The sequence below is a fragment of the Oncorhynchus mykiss genome, chromosome 19 (assembly GCF_013265735.2).
Source record: "Oncorhynchus mykiss isolate Arlee chromosome 19, USDA_OmykA_1.1, whole genome shotgun sequence".
NCBI lineage: Eukaryota > Metazoa > Chordata > Actinopteri > Salmoniformes > Salmonidae > Oncorhynchus > Oncorhynchus mykiss.
In genome coordinates this window covers 63,287,373-63,309,285 of record NC_048583.1, presented here as the reverse complement: position 1 = coordinate 63,309,285, position 21,913 = coordinate 63,287,373, and the positions used below count along the sequence as shown (strand labels likewise).

Below are 21,913 nucleotides of genomic sequence, written 5' to 3'. Positions count from 1 at the left end.
GAGGGAGGGGCTAGTACTGTATGGAGGAGGAGGAGACAGGGAGAGGGAGGGGCTAGTACTGTATGGAGGAGGAGGAGACAGAGAGGGAGGGGCTGTTACTGTATGGAGGAGGAGACAGAGAGAGGGAGGGGCTAGTACTGTATGGAGGAGGAGACAGGGAGACACAGCTTAGGTCATGTTCCAGCGGGCATGGTGGTGGTAGTAAAATATCCAGCCAATCAGAGAGACAGTCCTGTCAGAAAGTGCAACCAATCAGTGTCTCAGTGCAGGAAGCGGATGCTCATCTTCTGTTCAACATCTACCTTCTCCAGAACCTGAGGAGGAAAGGAACAGCTTCAGTCCTCAACAACATGGTATTAGTTAGCTCTAGATCCTGTCTACTGCTGGCAGCAGCCTTTCACCATGTCAAACTCTGGGTATATGTAAATGTCCTTGGCAAGTAACAGTGATTCTAATTTATTACCATCGAAATGACATAACTAGACGTTGCATTGGCCTGTCAACGTTACATTGGCCTGTCAACGTTGCATTGGCCTGTCAACGTTGCATTGGCCTGTCAACGTTACAGTTGACTGTCAACGTTACATTGGCCTGTCAACGTTACATTGGCCTGTCAACGTTACAGTTGACTGTCAACGTTACAGTTGACTGTCAACGTTACAGTTGACTGTCAACGTTACATTGGCCTGTCAACGTTACATTGGCCTGTCAACGTTACATTACAGTTGACTGTACATGTCAGAGCAGAAACCAAGCCATGAGGTTGAAGGAATTGTCCGTAGAGCTCTGAGACAGGATTGTGTCGAGGCACAGATCTGGGGAATGGTACCAAAACATTATTGCAGCATTGAAGGTCCCCAAGAACACAGTGGCCTCCATCATTCTTAAATGGAAGTTTGGAACCACCAAGACTCTTCCTACAGCTGGCCGCCTGGTCAAACTGAGCAATCAGGGGAGAAGGGCCTTGGTCAGGGAGGTGACCAAAAACCCAATGGTCACTCTGTGACAGAGCTCCAGAGTTCCTCTGTGGAGATGGGAGGACCTTCCAGAAGGACAACCATCTCTGCAGCTCTCCACCAATCAAGCCTTTATGGTAGATTGGCCAGACGTGCCTTTTACTGAGAAGTGGCCTCCATAACAGCCCGCTTGGAATTTGCCAAAAAGCACCTAAAGGACTCTCAGAAACAAGATTCTCTGGTCTGATGAAACCAAGATTGAACTCTTTGGCCTGAATGCCAAGCGTGACGCTTTCTGGAGGAAACCTGGCACCATCCCTACGGTGAAGCATGGTGGTGGCAGTGTCAAGCTGTGGGGATGTTTTTCAGCTGCAGGGACTGGGAGACTAGTCAGGATGGAGGGGAAGATGAACAGAGCAAAGTACAGAGAGATCCTTGATGAATACCAAGGATCCAGAGCACTCAGGACCTCAGACTGGGATGAAGGTTCATCTTTCAACAGGACAACGACCCTAAGCACACAGCCAGAGCCCAGACTTGAAACCCAATCAAACATTTTCTGAGAGACCTGAAAAATAGCTGTGCAGCGACACTCCAGTTCCAACCTGACAGAGCTTGAGAGGGTCTGCAGAGAAGAACGTGGAGACACTCCCCAAATACAGGTGTGCCAAGCAGGTAGCATCATACCCAAGAAGACTCAAGGCTGTAATCACTGCCAAAGGTGCTTCAACAAAGTTCTGGGTAAATGGTCTGAGTGTTTATGGAAATGTCATATTTCCATTTTTACCCCCCCCCCCCCCCCCCCCCCCCCCCCCCCAAAAAAAAACAACAACTTGTTTTTGCTTTGTAATTATGGGGTATTGTGTGTAGATTGATGAGGGGGGGAAACAACTTAATCCATTTTAGGAATAAGGCTGTGGAAAAAGTCAAGGGTACTGAATACACAAACTGACCAAATATCAACGGACTTGGCTCACACACTGCAGTACTGTAGAACTGACAACAGACTGTATATTCTAGGTTAGTATTAGGTAATGATCCCCGGCCCAAACATAAATATGTTGTAAGTTTCCAACCTTGATGAACTCATTAAAGGAAATGGAGTTGTCTCCGTTCTGGTCGGCCTCCTGGATGGTCCTATCAGCGATGCTGCCCAGCTGCTCGTCAGAGATGTTCACACCAACCATCATCCTAAGAACCTGGAATAAATCATGTTCACACCAACCATCATCCTAAGAACCTGGAATAAACGTGTTCACACCAACCATCATCCTAAAAACCTGGAATAAATCCCGTTCACACCAACCATCATCCTAAAAACCTGGAATAAATCCCGTTCACACCAACCATCATCCTAAGAACCTGGAATAAATCCCGTTCACACCAACCATCATCCTAAGAACCTGGAATAAATCCCGTTCACACCAACCATCATCCTAAGAACCTGGAATAAATCCCGTTCACACCAACCATCATCCTAAGAACCTGGAATAAATCCCGTTCACGCCAACCATCATCCTAAGAACCTGGAATAAATCACGTTCACACCAACGTTCCCTAGGGTCTAAAGTTGACAGTTTTCTCCAAGTCTTAACAGCAGAGTTGTAAAGTACAAGAGGACATCCTAAATGTACTATACATAAAATGACAAATAATGAGTGTAAGTGAGAGACAAAAAATATATATATACTTCAATGTGCTGGTAACATGAAGGGTGCAGAAACTGATTCAGGCTGGAAGTTCCTGTGTCGATAAGCTCTACAGAAGGCATGTTCATGACGTCACGAACAACGTTAGGCAGCAACGTTGTTTGCAAAACAAGAGATCGGTTTCCACTGAGTCATTGAACCCGGAGATTACAGTGATTGTAGGTCATAATCCCAGACCAGTCACACAGAGAAGAGCATGGGTGTATTTATTTAGTTTATTGGACAAATTCAGGTAGGTCCCGTTCTGGTTTCTTCTGTTTGGTTCAGAGTAAAAACACACCAGGTGTCATAGGGCACTGCACAGCCAATGACATGGAATAAACAGAAGCTAGAATGGGGACAATGTAGTATGACGAAAACATTTAGTTAGTTGGGGGGGGGGGCAGAAGGAGAGGGAGGGGGGGAAGAAGAGGAGAGACAGGAGGAGAGGGAGGGGGGGGGAAGAGGAGAGACAGGAGGGGAAGAAGAGGAGAGACAGGAGGAGAGGGAGCTAGAATGGGGACAATGTAGTATGACGAAAACAACATTTAGTTAGGGTTGGAAATTTACACAATTGTTTACTGTCCAGGGCAAATTCCCTCTCCTTCTCAATGCCAAAAACACTTTGAAATTCCCGTCAGTATATGCTGAGCAGCAGGGCTCCTGACAAATAAATATTTACCTCCTTGTCCGTCTTGGTATTAACTTTAATAGGCTCAAATTACATCATGACACGAGGAACAAACCGAAGGACAATTCTCTCTCTGCCTAAGATCTTGTTATTCAGCTCTAGGGTCATTTCCATCATCAGGGTGAAGAGATGCCTGGTCCCCCTTGATGCAAACTCTTAACATCAAACTACTCCACAACATTCAAGCCCTGATTGTTGAATGAGAATATGGTGTTGAGGTCTGGTATCAAGAGATTAAGGCCCCCCCCCCAAAAAAACAAAGATTTCTAGTGGGGGAACCACAAGAGTGTGTAATTTTAACCCTGACTCTATTCTCACCTGTAGCAGCTCGTCACGGGAGATCTTATCATCTCTGTCCAGGTCGTACAGCTGGAAAGCAACTGGAAGGGGGGTGGGGGAGACAAGAGAAAAGGGGTTTTGAGGTCAAATAATCATTTTCAAAATACATTTATATCCATCAGATTGGGAAAGAAGAAGAGTCAGTTGGTATATAGTATTCTATAGTACAGTTAACCAACAGCCTGTTGGTATATAGTATTCTATAGTACAGTTAACCAACAGCCTGTTGGTATATAGTATTCTATAGTACAGTTAACCAACAGTCTGTTGGTATATAGTATTCTATAGTACAGTTAACCAACAGCCTGTTGGTATATAGTATTCTATAGTACAGTTAACCAACAGCCTGTTGGTATATAGTATTCTATAGTACAGTTAACCAACAGTCTGTTGGTATATAGTATTCTATAGTACAGTTAACCAACAGTCTGTTGGTATATAGTATTCTATAGTACAGTTAACCAACAGCCTGTTGGTTTATAGTATTCTATAGTACAGTTAACCAACAGCCTGTTGGTATATAGTACTCTATAGTACAGTTAACCAACAGCCTGTTGGTATATAGTATTCTATAGTACAGTTAACCAACAGTCTGTTGGTATAGAGTATAAATTCAGCAAAAAAAAAGAAAATGTCCCCTTTTCAGGACCCTGTCTTTCAAAGGTAATTTGTAAAAATCCAAATAACTTCACAGATCTTCCCTGTAAAGGGTTTAAACACCATTTTCCACGAACCATAAACCACTGTACAAAAAAACACTGTTTATGAACCATAAACAATTAATGAACATTCACGTGTGGAACGGTCATTAAGACACGAACAGCTTACAGACGGTAGGCAATTAAGGTCACAGTTAAGAAAACTTAGGACACTAAAGAGGCCTTTCTACTGACTCTGAAAAACACCAAAAGAAAGATGCCCAGGGTCCCTGCTCATCTGTGTGAACATGCCTTAGGCATGCTGCAAGGAGGCATGAGGACTGCAGATGTGGCCAGGGCAATAAATTGCAATGTCTGTACTGTGAGACGCCTAAGACAGGGCTACAGGGAGACAGGATGGACAGCTGATCATCCTCGCAGTGGCAGACCACGTGTAACAACACCTGCACAGGATCGGTACATCCGAACATCACACCTGCGGGACAGGTACAAGATGGCAACAACAGCTGCCCGAGTTAGACCAGGAACGCACAATCCCTCCATCAGTGCTCAGACTGTCCACAATAGGCTGAGAGAGGCTGGACTGAGGGCTTGTTGCCGGTGATGTGTGGTGAGGACTTGCCTTATAACAGGCCTACAACGTTGCCTATGGCCACAAATCCACCGTCGCTGGACCAGACAGGACTGAAAAGAAGTGCTCTTCACTGACTAGACGCAGTTTTGTCTCACCAGGGGTGATGGTCGGATTCACTTTTATCGTTGAAGGAATGAGCGTTACACCGAGGCCTGTACTCTGGAGCGGGATCGATTTGTCCGTCCTGGTCTGGGGCGGTGTGTCACAGCATCATCGGACTGAGCTTGTTGTCATTGCAGGCAATCTCAGCACTGTGCGTTACAGGGAAGACATCCTCCTCCCTCATGTGGTACCCTTCCTGCAGGCTTATCCTAACATGACAATGCCACCAGCCATACTGCTCGTTCTGTATGTGATTTCCTGCAAGACAGGAATGTCAGTGTTCTGCCATGGCCAGCAAAGAGCCCGGATCTCAATCCCATTGAGCACGTCTGGTACCTGTTGGATCGGAGGGTGAGGGCTAGGGCCATTCCCCTCCCAGAAATGTCTGGGAACTTGCAGGTGCCTTGGTGGAAGAGTGAGGTAACATCTCACAGCAATAACAGGCAAACCTGGTGCAGTCCATGAGGAGACGACGCACTGCAGTACTTAATGCAGCTGGTGGCCACAAAAGATACTGACTGTTACTTTTGATTTTGACCCCCCCCCCCCTTTGTCAGGGACACATTATTCCATTTCTGTTAGCCACATGTCTGTGGAACTTGTTCAGTTTATGTCTCAGTTGTTGAATCTTATGTTCATACAAATATTTACACATTACAAGTTTGCTGAAAATAAACGCAGTTGACAGTGAGAGGACGTTTCTTTTTGTTGCTGAGTTTAGTACTCTATAGGAAATTGTCAACTGATCTGGCCTGGGTCGCAGTTCTGTTTGTCTTGACCCCTTGTCACTCATCATTTATTGTCAAGACAGCACAAAGAGATCTGGGACTCGGGCTAGGACCGCACCCTCTGATTAGACTTACAGAGCAGCTTATTGGTCCTGCTGTTGAGAGGTTCAGAGGCAGTGGGGTCCTTGTTCTTCTCATTGTCTTCTATGGGACGGAAGTGAGCCAGAGTTCTCATGAAGCCCCTGAAGTTCACCTGGTCCTCCCTGAGAAAACACACAGCCGGGACAACAACAATTACATCAACCCGACCAGAAGAGCCTTCATAGAGACATAGGATATTTCTATTTTTAAGCTGTATAATTTGCTGAATAGACACACAGCAAAACAGGTCATTCACATGATTGGTCATGACTTGGGAGGTCAGAACACCTTAGACCAACGCAACCTTCTAATATCAGGCTACTCATTGTGGTCCACATGACTAGGGCTGTGGCGGTCATGCCACGTTGAGCAATTAACAAAGTCAGGATTTGAAACTGGTCCTTCTATAGGGTTAAATTACAATTGCTTATGCAACACTAGTTGTGATAGAAACCTTAGGATATACACTGACCAGGTGAATCCAGGTGAACGGTACGATCCCTTATTGATGTCACGTGTTAAATCCACTTTAAATCAGTGTAGAATGAAGGGGAGGAGACAGGTTAATTAAATAACATTGTTTAAAAGCCTTGAGACAATTGAGACATGGATTGTGTATGTGTGCCATATAGAGTTTAAATGGACAAGACAAAATATGCCTAAGTACCTTTGAACAGGGAATAGAGCCCTGAGTACCAGGCCATTAGGACCTGATGGAGGGACGATAGAGCCCTGAGTACCAGGCCATTAGCAACCTGATGGAGGGATAATAGAGCCCTGAGTACCAGGCCATTAGGTCCTGATGGAGGGAAAATAGAGCTCTGAGTACCAGGCCATTAGGACCTGATGGAGGGACAATAGAGCCCTGAGTACCAGGCCATTAGCAACCTGATGGAGGGACAATAGAGCCCTGAGTACCAGGCCATTAGGACCTGATGGAGGGACGATAGAGCCCTGAGTACCAGGCCATTAGCAACCTGATGGAGGGACAATAGAGCCCTGAGTACCAGGCCATTAGGTCCTGATGGAGGGAAAATAGAGCCCTGAGTACCAGGCCATTAGCAACCTGATGGAGGGACAATAGAGCCCTGAGTAGCAGGCCATTAGGACCTGATGGAGGGACAATAGAGCTCTGAGTACCAGGCCATTAGTACCTGATGGAGGGACAATAGCGACTGGTCGTTAGCAAGCTTGTTAGGCTACTAATGACCATCAGCAGCATCAGAGCGCCGTTTTAGAGAAGCCTAGTTACTGTGACTCAACGGTCACATGGAATTTGACTGCGGTCATGACATTGTTATAAGGTAAAATTAAGTCTACACACTGTACGTTTTGGGATGGTAATGATATAGGTCTATCCAAGGCTGTACGTTTTGGGATGGTAATGATATAGGTCTATCCAAGGCTGTTTGTTTTGGGATTGTAACGATATAGGTCTATCCAAGGCTGTTTGTTTTGGGATGGTAATGATATAGGTCTATCCAAGGCTGTTTGTTTTGGGATGGTAATGATATAGGTCTATCCAAGGCTGTACGTTTTGGGATGGTAATGATATAGGTCTATCCAAGGCTGTTTGTTTTGGGATTGTAACGATATAGGTCTATCCAAGGCTGTTTGTTTTGGGATGGTAATGATATAGGTCTATCCAAGGCTGTTTGTTTTGGGATGGTAATGATATAGGTCTATCCAAGGCTGTTTGTTTTGGGATGGTAACGATATAGGTCTATCCAAGGCTGTTTGTTTTGGGATGGTAATGATATAGGTCTATCCAAGGCTGTTTGTTTTGGGATTGTAACGATATAGGTCTATCCAAGGCTGTTTGTTTTGGGATGGTAATGATATAGGTCTATCCAAGTCATGTTGTCGAAAAAAAACACGAAACTTTCATGTGAATTTCAAAGACCAGCACAACCGGTCCCACACACTTAAAAACGTAAGAAAATGCATTACAATATAAATACAATGTTAAGGTAGACTCAAACAAAGGAATGTTTACTGTATGTTTAACGCACATTACTAAATGGGTTTGTTCGTGTGGTGAGTGACTCGAGTCAAAGCCATGTGCATCTTTAAAGAAATCAGGGAAGGTCACATACTACTCACCCCTCGGGAAAGAAGGCATTGATGATTCTGTCTCCCAGAGGGTTGATGGCCAACTCTGGGATCCGTTGGAAATCTTCCCGACTTCAGAAACAGGAGAGGAAGAATTTACTCAACGACAACAAAGGGAACTATGGACTATTTTCCAAGGCTGCGTTTACACAGGCAACCCAATTCTGATCTCTCCCCCCCCCCCAACTAATAGGTCTTTTGACCAATCACATCAGATCTTTTTCAGTGCTGATCGGATTGATCAAAAGATCAATTAGTGAAACATATCAGAATTGGGCTGCCTGTTTAAACGCAGCCTATGAGTTTGACCCCACTTCCAATCACACACCATGGATCAAAGACCAGCAGATGAGTGGAGAGATACTGACATCACTCTGGGTAATGTCTAGTTGAAATGATATCACATACCACTGTATACCCCAATACAGACTGCATGCTAGCTCCACTGTATACCTGACGTGGCTGTAGTGTTGTGGCAACTGATGAATGATTAAGACAAGTCACCTTGGATTCACCAGACCAGCTTTAAAAATCTGGCCCAGCGCCACTGTATACCCCAATACAGACTGGACGCTTCATTGAGAGGACACAGAAAACACACACTTGTTGTGTGTAAACAGACAAAGTGGTGCAGTTACATTTCAGTATTATATCTGGTTAATGACCCCCACCCAGCTTAATAGTCAGTAGTAACATCATTTCATAGACAGACTGGATAAACGGGGTCAATGTGTGGCTGGAATCCCGGCGGTTTCTTTCTGCATAGTGGGTGAAAACTATGGAGCCTAGGCCACTCAGAGAGAGAGAGAACAGAGCTGGAGTTGAACTGTGATGGGATTTAAAAATGACCGATTGTTTTTCCCCTCTGAAGGTCAGTCAGCGAGCAACTGAGAAGGTCAATCACACCGTCTTCCACGTCTGTTTGCAATGGCGTGTTTACTTGCCGGCACTAGATGTGGAAATAAAGAACTACATAGTGAGGTCGAAGTTCATATCGAAGTTCGAGTTGTCAGACTCCGGTCAAAACAATCTGATTCTTCTAGACAGTGACACACACACACACACACACACACCACCAGTATGGGTAGTAGGGTACTGCAGGCAACGCCCGAGCCAAGAGTGATGCAAGAGTGAAGCCTCTTGAACCAAAGGAGTAGTGTGTTCCCACAGACCAGAGGTTTTTTATTTGACCTTTATTTAACTAGGCAAGTCAGTTAAGAACAAATTCTTATTTTCAATAACGGCCTAGTGGGTTAACTGCCTGTTCAGGGGCAGAACGACAGATTTGTACCTTGTCAGCTCGGGGATTTGAACTTGCAACCTTTTGGTTACTAGTCCAACTCTCTAACCACTAGGCTACCCTGCCGCCCCAGGTCGAAGCGACAAACGTCAATATCACATAAGCTCAGAACATTCTGTACTTACACGGCCACTTTGAAGTAAGGGTCACGTGCCTCTAAGCGATATTCACTGGCATGGAGGCATACTGTGTTCCTACACAACATTGCCAAGTTGGCTCTGATGGTCACAGAGAAGTAATATGGGGACGAAGGGCAATCGTGAACACAGTCAAGTAAATGTCTTTACAGCTGTCTCACATCCTCAATACTCTCTTCGTTTGGCGGTCGACTACATTCCATAACCAATAGAACGTAAGGAAAGCAGCTATCGGCATAAATCCACTATTTTCCATTGGACAAACACCATTAGCTCTAATTTAAATGAATTGTAAATCATTTACAATGCCTCCTAGGGCTGGGAATTCCCAGGAACTTCACCGTGGGATATTATCACCATACCTAGGTGCTGTTTCGAAATGAACTACACATGTAGAGTGATTCTCCATGTAGTGTGATTCTATATGAATAGTGTGATTCTATATGAATAGTGTGATTCTATATGAATAGTGTGATTCTATATAATAGTGTGATTCTATATGAATAGTGTGATTCTATATGAATAGTGTGATTCTATATGAATAGTGTGATTCTATATGAATAGTGTGATTCTATATGAATAGTGTGATTCTATATAATAGTGTGATTCTATATGAATAGTGTGATTCTCCATGAATAGTGTGATTCTATATGAATAGTGTGATTCTATATGAATAGTGTGATTCTATATGAATAGTGTGATTCTATATGAATAGTGTGATTCTCCATGAATAGTGTGATTCTATATGAATAGTGTGATTCTATATGAATAGTGTGATTCTATATGAATAGTGTGATTCTATATGAATAGTGTGATTCTATATGAATAGTGTGATTCTCCATGAATAGTGTGATTCTCCATGAATAGTGTGATTCTATATGAATAGTGTGATTCTATATGAATAGTGTGATTCTATATGAATAGTGTGATTCTATATGAATAGTGTGATTCTATATGAATAGTGTGATTCTCCATGAATAGTGTGATTCTCCATGAATAGTGTGATTCTATATGAATAGTGTGATTCTATATGAATAGTGTGATTCTATATGAATAGTGTGATTCTATATGAATAGTGTGATTCTCCATGAATAGTGTGATTCTATATGAATAGTGTGATTCTATATGAATAGTGTGATTCTATATGAATAGTGTGATTCTATATGAATAGTGTGATTCTATATAATAGTGTGATTCTATATGAATAGTGTGATTCTCCATGAATAGTGTGATTCTCCATGAATAGTGTGATTCTATATGAATAGTGTGATTCTATATGAATAGTGTGATTCTATATGAATAGTGTGATTCTATATAATAGTGTGATTCTATATGAATAGTGTGATTCTCCATGAATAGTGTGATTCTCCATGAATAGTGTGATTCTATATGAATAGTGTGATTCTATATGAATAGTGTGATTCTATATGAATAGTGTGATTCTATATAATAGTGTGATTCTATATGAATAGTGTGATTCTCCATGAATAGTGTGATTCTCCATGAATAGTGTGATTCTATATGAATAGTGTGATTCTCCATGAATAGTGTGATTCTCCATGAATAGTGTGATTCTATATAATAGTGTGATTCTCCATGAATAGTGTGATTATCCATGAATAGTGTGATTCTATATAATAGTGTGATTCTCCATGAATAGTGTGATTCTATATAATAGTGTGATTCTCCATGAATAGTGTGATTCTATATGAATAGTGTGATTCTCCATGAATAGTGTGATTCTATATGAATAGTGTGATTCTATATGAATAGTGTGATTCTATATGAATAGTGTGATTCTATATAATAGTGTGATTCTCCATGAATAGTGTGATTATCCATGAATAGTGTGATTCTATATAATAGTGTGATTCTCCATGAATAGTGTGATTATCCATGAATAGTGTGATTCTATATAATAGTGTGATTCTCCATGAATAGTGTGATTCTATATAATAGTGTGATTCTCCATGAATAGTGTGATTCTATATGAATAGTGTGATTCTCCATGAATAGTGTGATTCTATATGAATAGTGTGATTCTATATGAATAGTGTGATTCTATATGAATAGTGTGATTCTATATAATAGTGTGATTCTCCATGAATAGTGTGATTATCCATGAATAGTGTGATTCTATATGAATAGTGTGATTCTATATGAATAGTGTGATTCTATATGAATAGTGTGATTCTATATGAATAGTGTGATTCTATATAATAGTGTGATTCTATATGAATAGTGTGATTCTATATGAATAGTGTGATTCTATATGAATAGTGTGATTCTATATAATAGTGTGATTCTATATGAATAGTGTGATTCTATATGAATAGTGTGATTCTCCATGAATAGTGTGATTCTATATAATAGTGTGATTCTATATAATAGTGTGATTCTATATGAATAGTGTGATTCTATATGAATAGTGTGATTCTATATAATAGTGTGATTCTCCATGAATAGTGTGATTCTATATGAATAGTGTGATTCTATATGAATAGTGTGATTCTCCATGAATAGTGGGATTCTATATGAATAGTGTGATTCTATATGAATAGTGTGATTCTATATGAATAGTGTGATTCTATATGAATAGTGTGATTCTATATGAATAGTGTGATTCTATATGAATAGTGTGATTCTCCATGAATAGTGTGATTCTATATGAATAGTGTGATTCTCCATGAATAGTGTGATTCTCCATGAATAGTGTGATTCTATATAATAGTGTGATTCTATATGAATAGTGTGATTCTATATAATAGTGTGATTCTATATGAATAGTGTGATTCTATATGAAGTGTGATTCTATATGAATAGTGTGATTCTATATGAAGTGTGATTCTATATAATAGTGTGATTCTCCATGAATAGTGTGATTCTATATGAATAGTGTGATTCTATATGAAGTGTGATTCTATATGAATAGTGTGATTCTATATGAATAGTGTGATTCTATATAATAGTGTGATTCTATATAATAGTGTGATTCTATATGAATAGTGTGATTCTATATGAAGTGTGATTCTATATAATAGTGTGATTCTATATGAATAGTGTGATTCTATATGAAGTGTGATTCTATATGAATAGTGTGATTCTATATGAATAGTGTGATTCTATATAATAGTGTGATTCTATATGAATAGTGTGATTCTATATGAAGTGTGATTCTATATGAATAGTGTGATTCTCCATGAATAGTGTGATTCTCCATGAATAGTGTGATTCTATATAATAGTGTGATTCTATATGAATAGTGTGATTCTATATGAAGTGTGATTCTATATAATAGTGTGATTCTATATGAATAGTGTGATTCTATATGAAGTGTGATTCTATATGAATAGTGTGATTCTATATGAATAGTGTGATTCTCCATGAATAGTGTGATTCTATATGAATAGTGTGATTCTATATGAATAGTGTGATTCTCCATGAATAGTGTGATTCTATATAATAGTGTGATTCTACATGAATAGTGTGATTCTATATGAATAGTGTGATTCTATATGAATAGTGTGATTCTCCATGAATAGTGTGATTCTATATGAATAGTGTGATTCTCCATGAATAGTGTGATTCTCCATGAATAGTGTGATTCTATATGAATAGTGTGATTCTATATGAATAGTGTGATTCTCCATGAATAGTGTGATTCTCCATGAATAGTGTGATTCTATATGAATAGTGTGATTCTATATGAATAGTGTGATTCTATATGAATAGTGTGATTCTATATGAATAGTGTGATTCTCCATGAATAGTGTGATTCTCCATGAATAGTGTGATTCTATATGAATAGTGTGATTCTCCATGAATAGTGTGATTCTCCATGAATAGTGTGATTCTATATGAATAGTGTGATTCTCCATGAATAGTGTGATTCTCCATGAATAGTGTGATTCTATATGAATAGTGTGATTCTATATGAATAGTGTGATTCTATATGAATAGTGTGATTCTATATAATAGTGTGATTCTCCATGAATAGTGTGATTCTATATGAATAGTGTGATTCTATATAATAGTGTGATTCTATATGAATAGTGTGATTCTATATGAATAGTGATTCTACATGTATTCTGATTCTATATGAATAGTGTGATTCTCCATGAATAGTGTGATTCTCCATGAATAGTGTGATTCTATATGAAGTGTGATTCTATATGAATAGTGTGATTCTATATGAATAGTGTGATTCTATATGAATAGTGTGATTCTATATGAATAGTGTGATTCTATATGAATAGTGTGATTCTATATGAATAGTGTGATTCTCCATGAATAGTGTGATTCTCCATGAATAGTGTGATTCTATATGAAGTGTGATTCTATATGAATAGTGGGATTCTATATGAAGTGTGATTCTACATGTATTCTGATTCTATATGAATTTGATTCGATTCGATACTGTGATTTGATGTTCCAAACATATTCCTCACTATATCTGCTGTAGAGAGACAAGAGCGTAAGAAAACGAAAATAAGGGAATAAGTGCTGAAAAAAGCCCCCCCTATTTAAAATGACTGAGAACAAGCTATAGGATTAAAAATAGCTGAGTTTTGGATAACACTACCTACAGTTGCAAAATATATATATATATATTTTTTTAATGATACGAGTCAAATATCGATTTAATATCATCCAAAAATAATATTGCAACTATTGATTTTCCCCCCCCATCACTAATACCTCCCCTCCCACAGAGAGCCAGAGGACATCACAGATTCACCTTGTCCTCCTTTCTGTGTAGGCCTATTGTGTCGTGGCTATGACTTCAGTGTTTGGCTGGAAGTCTGAGGGTGTGTTTGTAAATTCAATCTGGAGAGCAAGAGAGCGTTCAGAGTGCGCTCTGGGCGTTGGTAAATTCGGAGCTTTTCGCTCTCCAGAGCGTTCAGAGTGCACACTGGACGCTCTGGTCAAGGATTAGGGTTGATCCGATCGTTCTGACCTCACAACGGCAGTCAAGCACCCAAGCTAACGTTGGCTAGCTTGTCAGCTACTTCCAGACACAAATGATAGAACATCTCACTCTGACCATTTTACTCTCCCTAGCAGAGCTGGTTAGGCAGTTTTCATGTTATCCAAAGCGTTGGTGACTGTAACTCTGCTGCTGGCAACAATTTAATTATGCTTTTTTTGCCGACGTTTACTGACACCGGCCATATTCAACGGGTGTCGAGTGTTCGTACATTCATCAGTTATTCTGTCCTCTGGCACACTCAGGCGAGAGTGCTCTGAAAATCGGAGTAGACAGCCAAAGTGAATTTACGAGTGTTTCATCAAGCTTGTCGTTGTGTGTGTGTCCCAGTGGCATTGCATGATGGGGCTGCTGTCTGTACCTGAGTGTGCCGTTCTCTCCTTTGTCCAAGCTGGTGAAGCGACTGTAGAGCCGGGTGATCTGGCTGTGGGAAACTGCAAAGAAACACACCGTGTTTAGTGACAGGGATTGTTGGGATCTTGCTTTTAAAGGCCTCAGGTCTTAATGTACGAACAACACTTCTACACAGGACTACGATGCTGTAAAGGAGAAGGCTTGTCCACACTTTGTCAGTAGATTGTTTCATTGTTGTGATCCACTGGACTAACACACATGTAATGACTTAGTAGAGCTTTCCTCTGGTAACAATAATGGCTCTGCTCAAGTCACAGATCAGCAGAGAAACCCAAAACTCTCCATCACCAGGCATAAAAATACCACAACACCAGTATATATAACACGACATGATCAAAAGTATGTGGACACCTGCTTGTTGAACATCTCATTCCAAAATCATGGGTATTAATATGGAGTTGGGCTCTCCCGTTGCTGCTATAACAGCCTCCACTCTTCTGGGAAGGTTTTCCACTAGATGTTGGAACATTGCTGCGGGGGACTTGCTTCCATTCAACCACGGCATTAGTGAGGACGGGCACTGAAACAGGAAAGGGCATTCCTCAAACTGTTGCCAAAATGTGGGCTGCACAGAACCGTCTACAATGTCATTGTACGCTGTAGCGTTACGATTTCCCTTCACTGGAACTAAATGGCCAAGTCTGAACCATGAAAAACAGCCCCAGACCATTATTCCTCATCCACCAAACTTTATAGTTAGTACTATGAATTGGGGCAAACCCAGATTAGTCCGTCGGAGTGGCAGATGGTGAAGCGAGAATCTTCACTCCAAAGAACGCTTTTCCACTGCTCCAGAGTCCAATGGCGGCGAGCTTTACACCACTCCAGACGACGCTTGGAATTGAGCATGGTGATCTGAGGCTTGTGTGCGGCTCCCGACAAACAGTTATTGTGCTGAAGTTGCTTCCAGAGGCAGCTTGGAACTTGTTATTGAGTGTTGCAACCGAGGACACACATAAGTTTTTTTTTTACGACCTACATGCTTCAGCACTCGGCAGTCCAGTTCTGTGAGATTGTGTTACCTACCACTTCGGTGTTGCTCCTTGACGTTTCCACTTCACAATAACAGCACTTACAGCTGACCGGGGGGCAGCTCTAGCAGGACAGAAATTTGACAAACTGACATGATGAGAAGGTGTCACCCTATGACGGGAGCTCTTCAGTAAGGCCATTCTACTGCCAATGTTTGTCTATGGCTACGTGCTCGATTTAATACACCTGTCAGCAACGGGTGTGGCTGAAATATCCAAATCCACTATTTTGAAAGGGTGCCAACATACTTTTGTATATATAGCTTAGCTAGTTATGTGAAATAACAACGTGCTATGATATTACAAGATAGTGAGAGCTTGTCATTAACGGCTAGTTGGCCCCACACCCGCTTTGGTAAAAGTGGAGAACTCAACTCACAGCCGGTCTCCTTTTTGATTTCTTCAATCTCCTCTTCTCTCAGTAATGTCGATGCTCTGGATCCCATTGTAAAGTCCTTCCTTCACAACAAAAGCTACAAAAAAATAATAATACAATTTAAAAAATCCCTAGTTACGCTAACAAGTTGTTCGCCGCAGGTTTCGAAGAGATTTGTTAGCTAACGTTTGCTGATTCGTGCTAACTAGCGGAAGAGAGAGACAGAGAGAAAAAAAAACTGGATATACACGAAGCAAGCTAGCAAATGTCGCAACGTTTCGGTAGTCTACGTTGAATCCAATTGTCTACCGTTAATAATTTCCTTGTAATCGTTTTTAAAAAGAATTATTCCGAGTTAGCCTGTGAAACAGCTGACCGGAGAACTGTCAGTTTGCTCTGCTCAGCACTGTGGAGAGGTCAGGGGGGGGGGGGGGGGGGGGGGGGTCACGCCTGATGCGCCGAATTCATGACGTAGCCACGCAGAGTGAGTCGAATGTTAATTAAATGATTCATTTTTCTACATAATTATAATAACATTTTTTTTCTGTGATTACAATTGCACTAGAATTGTTTATTTTAAAAAAATACGTTTCGTTTGTTTGTTCCAGTATTTTCTCATTAATACCTGCGTTCTGTTTTGCTGTAATGTAAGAACGTAAATTGTAGATCTGTAATTTGAATTAAAAAATAACAGAAAGAGACGATGAGCACTTCAACGCTGCGATTGGGTTGGTCTTCATTTAAGGTTAGAGTTACGCATAAGATTAGCAGTGTGGTTAAACTCATGGTTTAGGGTTCAAATCTGAATTTAAGAAGATAAATTGTAGGAATAGGCGGGGTTTAGGCAATAATTATGACTTTGTGGCTGTGGGAACTAGTGACAACCCGTGATTTTACTACACACTCCAGTACAGTAGGTGGCGGCACTTGTTAGCGGACAGACACAATATTATAGAAGAGCCTTTCGCAGAGCACCTCGATACGACACCGTTGTACTGGTCATTGCCGTTACGTTACCTAATTGGCATGTTACGATGGCATCCAGATGACCAATATCAAAATAAACATAACTTTATTTTACAAGTTTTAACTAGCGCCATGCTGCTATTTAACCTTTATTTAACTAAACAAATCAGTTAATAACACATTCTTATTTACAATGATGGCCTAGTGGGTTAATTGCCTTCACGTTTTACCTTGTCAGCTGTAAAACGTTACCTGCTGGGCAGGTTCGAAACAGGATTCCTAAAAATAAAAAAACATAACTACATATATCAATGGAGGCTGCTGAGGGGAGGACGGACGGCTCATAATAATGGCTGGACTGGAGTGAATAGAATGGTATCAAACACACCATGAACACTTTGTGAAGACACTGTAGTTATTGTACAGGCTATGCATTGAAAGGTGTGACCTGGGCCAGCAGCAAATCACCCAGCATCCCACTGCTGCCTTGGCTCTGAAGCGAATGAAACACCGACGTGAAATGGCTAGTTAGTTTGCGGGTGGTGCGCGCTAACGGCGTTTCAATCGGTGACGTCACTTGCTCGCGAGACCTCGAAGTAGTTGTTCCACCAAAAATGTGTTTCTCTTTTGGTCCATTCAACAACAGAGCGATACGATCCTTGTTTCAGCAGGATGTTGTATCTATCTACCTTATGTCCTGCCTTATTGGAATGGATGTATTGATAATATCTGTTGGAAAAAAAGTTTGAATGTTGCCACACACACATACCTACTTGTTAACAAAATTAAGGAAGTTTCCTTTAAAATTAAATCAAATCAAATTTATTTATATAGCCCTTCGTACATCAGCTGATATCTCAAAGTGCTGTACAGAAACCCAGCCTAAAACCCCAAACAGCAAGCAATGCAGGTGTAGAAGCACGGTGGCTAGGAAAAACTCCCTAGAAAGGCCAAAACCTAGGAAGAAACCTAGAGAGGAACCAGGCTATGTGGGGTGGCCAGTCCTCTTCTGGCTGTGCCGGGTGGAGATTATAACAAAACATGGTCAAGATGTTCAAATGTTCATAAATGACCAGCATGGTCAAATAATAATAAGGCAGAACAGTTGAAACTGGAGCAGCAGCACAGTCAGGTGGACTGGGGACAGCAAGGAGTCATCATGTCAGGTATTCCTGGGGCATGGTCCTAGGGCTCAGAGAATTAGAGAGAGCATATGTGGGATGGCCAGTCCTCTTCTTTGATTTGATTTGATTTAAAATTAGCCATAAATATTATCCTGCCAACCACTATATGAAGAAGTTTAAGGAAAACATCAACTCAAATTGCTCCTTTTGTAATGACCACCCAGAAACAGTTTTGCATCTTTTTTGGCATTGTATGCATGTAAGAAAACTGTGGCAAGACATCAGTAGGTTTATAATTGAACACATTTATGAAGATTTTACACTATTGTGGAGAGATGTACTGTTTGGATTCTTTACATACAATAGAAATAAGCGGAATCATTTTTATGTAATTAATTTCATTATTCTTTTGGCCAAATGTCATATACACAAATGTAAATTTACAAACAGAAAACCACATTTTCGTAACCTACAAAAATAAATTGAACTGTATTTTAAGACGGTTAAATGCTCTACTAACAAAAAAGCTGTTAGAATTGTAAGTATATGCATGTCCCTTAAGGTCCTTATGTAATTGTAATGTGATATTGTACCCCCCTAGCCCCGCCCCCAGCCCCGCCCCTAGCTCGATTGTCTATTGTTTGTAATCTATGTATGCTTGTGTTCCCTCATGTGCTTTATGTATTGATTTGTTGTTAATAAAAATAAAATAAATAATAATAAATGTTAAAAAAAAGTTGTTCCACCATTGCTCTGAAGGGCATCTTTTGTGGACTGATGGGTAACGATGCTTCGTGAGTGTCAGTTGTTGATGTGTGCAGAGGGTCGAGGAGAGGGACGGAAGCTATACTGTTACACTAAGCAGGGCTGGTCCAGGGACTGACCCCCTGGATGGGAGACCAGATGCTGCTAGAAATTGGAATCCAAGTCAAAATCTTTTTTTTTCTTCTCCTCCCTCCTTACTCAGGATTTGTTTAACCCTCCTGAGTAAAATATGTGTTCCCATTCCTGTAGAATGTAGTTCTCCAGGAGATAATAGATTTTCACTGCAGGAATTCAAAAGAAAATAATTTGGCCAGCTAGACTTTGTTGATGGCAAAAACCAAACATCAACGTGGAAGAATAGACATTGAATTGACATCTGTGCACAATTTCTTAATCGGAGGTTCAAAATGACTGGGATAAAACAAATCAGTAGTTTGAATTTCACCAGGTTCATATATCAATATGTTGTGTTGATTTGTTATTATGCATGCCTGCATCCTGGGAGAAGGAGAGTGTGTACTTACGTTTTGCCCGGCGTGCTCGTGCTCACATCATTTTGATGCACTGAGAGGGGTAGGCACGCTTTTTTCTGTCTTCAGAAAAGTTTGATTCTTTCAAGTACAAAGTCATACACACACAGTGTTTTGTTCATGAATAATGATGTATATTTAGAGGTTACTCATAAGTGGAGGGTATTGTTACGATGCACTTGTAATTGTACTTTTTAGGATGATATCAACATTCTGAATTCAACATGTGGTTAATAGCTAGCTAAGGTATTAGCAGGCTACTGTACGTGTGAACGATGGCTAGCTCCTCGAATGATCCCAGTCCCTCCTGTTGTGCGTCTGTTGTAGAAAGAGGCGACGATTCTCAGAACAGATGTGCTCTACAAATGTTTTATTTCATTTTGGATGCAGGTCTGTGGTTTTATCAATGTAAAATATGTTACGTATAATTAGGACAGTGTATTCATTTTTGTATTTGAAAATCATTTTGATGCACTGAGAAAGAGGTGACGATTCTCAGAACATATGTGCTCTACAAGACGAACCATTCAGAAACGTCACCTTTTAAAAAGAGCATCGTGTCTGTTGTACCTATCCTCTGCAAAACCAGGTACAGCAGCTGTATCGTTTAACTCAAACAATCCTGATATGATAACAATTATCTGACTCGGGCAATATCTTAATTAAACCTTGACTAGATATGGAAGGTACCGACGACGAGAGCAATGACTAGCCCACAGCTGTTTTAGACTGTCCAGGTTGTATTTCAAAATCCGTGTGACAACATCAACATAGCCTGATCCTTTGAAAACAGGAGATGGGGTTATCTTGCAGATCTATCTTGCAGATCATGTGTGATGCTGTAGGATTCAACCTCCAGGTCAGTCTCGCTCAGGGGTGAAGTCCCTTCTAGGATCTGCTTCCCCTTCTACAAGTCATAAACTTAACCATTAGTGTGGGGGGGGGGGAAGCAGAACTGACATTAAGATCAGAAACTAGGTGAACTTCACCCTACTGCAGCAGAGTTACCTGCAGAGCAGAGCTGACAACCAGCAGAGCTACCAGCAGAGCAGAGCTGACAACCAGCAGAACAGAGCTGACAACCAGCAGAACAGAGCTGACAACCAGCAGAGCAGAGCTGACAACCAGCAGAGCAGAGCAGCAGAGCAGAGCTGACAACCAGCAGAGCAGAGCTGACGAGCAGCAGAGCAGAGCTGACGAGCAGCAGAGCAGAGCTGACAACCAGCAGAGCAGAGCAGACAACCAGCAGAGCAGAGCAGCAGAGCTGACAACCAGCAGAGCAGAGCTGACAACCAGCAGAGCAGAGCAGCAGAGCAGAGCTGACAACCAGCAGAGCAGAGCAGCAGAGCTGACAACCAGCAGAGCAGAGCTGACAACCAGCAGAGCAGAGCAGCAGAGCAGAGCAGACAACCAGCAGAGCAGAGCAGCAGAGCTGACAACCAGCAGAGCAGAGCTGACAACCAGCAGAGCAGAGCTGACGAGCAGCAGAGCAGAGCTGACGAGCAGCAGAGCAGAGCTGACAACCAGCAGAGCAGAGCAGACAACCAGCAGAGCAGAGCAGCAGAGCTGACAACCAGCAGAGCAGAGCTGACAACCAGCAGAGCAGAGCAGCAGAGCAGAGCAGACAACCAGCAGAGCAGAGCAGCAGAGCTGACAACCAGCAGAGCAGAGCTGACAACCAGCAGAGCAGAGCTGACGAGCAGCAGAGCAGAGCTGACGAGCAGCAGAGCAGAGCTGACAACCAGCAGAGCAGAGCAGACAACCAGCAGAGCAGAGCAGCAGAGCTGACAACCAGCAGAGCAGAGCTGACAACCAGCAGAGCAGAGCAGCAGAGCAGAGCTGACAACCAGCAGAGCAGAGCAGCAGAGCTGACAACCAGCAGAGCAGAGCTGACAACCAGCAGAGCAGAGCAGCAGAGCAGAGCAGACAACCAGCAGAGCAGAGCAGCAGAGCTGACAACCAGCAGAGCAGAGCTGACAACCAGCAGAGCAGAGCAGCAGAGCAGAGCTGACAACCAGCAGAGCAGAGCTGACAACCAGCAGAGCAGAGCTGACAACCAGCAGAGCAGAGCTGACAACCAGCAGAGCAGAGCAGACAACCAGCAGAGCAGAGCAGACAACCAGCAGAGCAGAGCTACCTGCAGAGCTACCTGCAGAGCAGAGCAACCAGCAGAGCAGAGCAACCAGCAGAGCAGAGCTACCTGCAGAGCAGAGCAGACAACCAGCAGAGCAGA

At 41.8% G+C, this 21,913-nt stretch overlaps 1 protein-coding gene across 1 annotated transcript; it reads right to left on the bottom strand.

Annotated features, from left to right (window-relative positions):
* Window positions 1-42: 42 nt before the first annotated feature.
* LOC110498284 (calcineurin B homologous protein 1) lies at window positions 43-16,717 on the bottom strand. The gene is made up of 7 exons (XM_036955356.1): window positions 16,299-16,717; window positions 14,836-14,908; window positions 8,042-8,122; window positions 5,933-6,060; window positions 3,654-3,715; window positions 2,033-2,155; window positions 43-314 (listed from the first exon to the last, which is right to left on the bottom strand). The coding sequence occupies exons 1-7, from the start codon at window positions 16,363-16,365 to the stop codon at window positions 261-263; spliced, it is 588 nt and encodes a 195-aa protein (XP_036811251.1). The 5' UTR covers window positions 16,366-16,717; the 3' UTR covers window positions 43-260.
* Between the last annotated feature and the right edge of the window lie 5,196 nt (window positions 16,718-21,913).

Excerpts from the sequence above, each read along its gene's own strand:
- LOC110498284 (XM_036955356.1), bottom strand. The coding sequence starts at position 16,365 with ATGGGATCCAGAGCATCGACATTACTGAGAGAAGAGGAGATTGAAGAA. Across the intron at positions 2,156-3,653 it reads CCCGTGACGAGCTGCTACAG|GTTCTTAGGATGATGGTTGG; the intron begins GTGAGAATAGAG and ends GATTTATTCCAG. Across the intron at positions 315-2,032 it reads CCTTTAATGAGTTCATCAAG|GTTCTGGAGAAGGTAGATGT; the intron begins GTTGGAAACTTA and ends TTTCCTCCTCAG.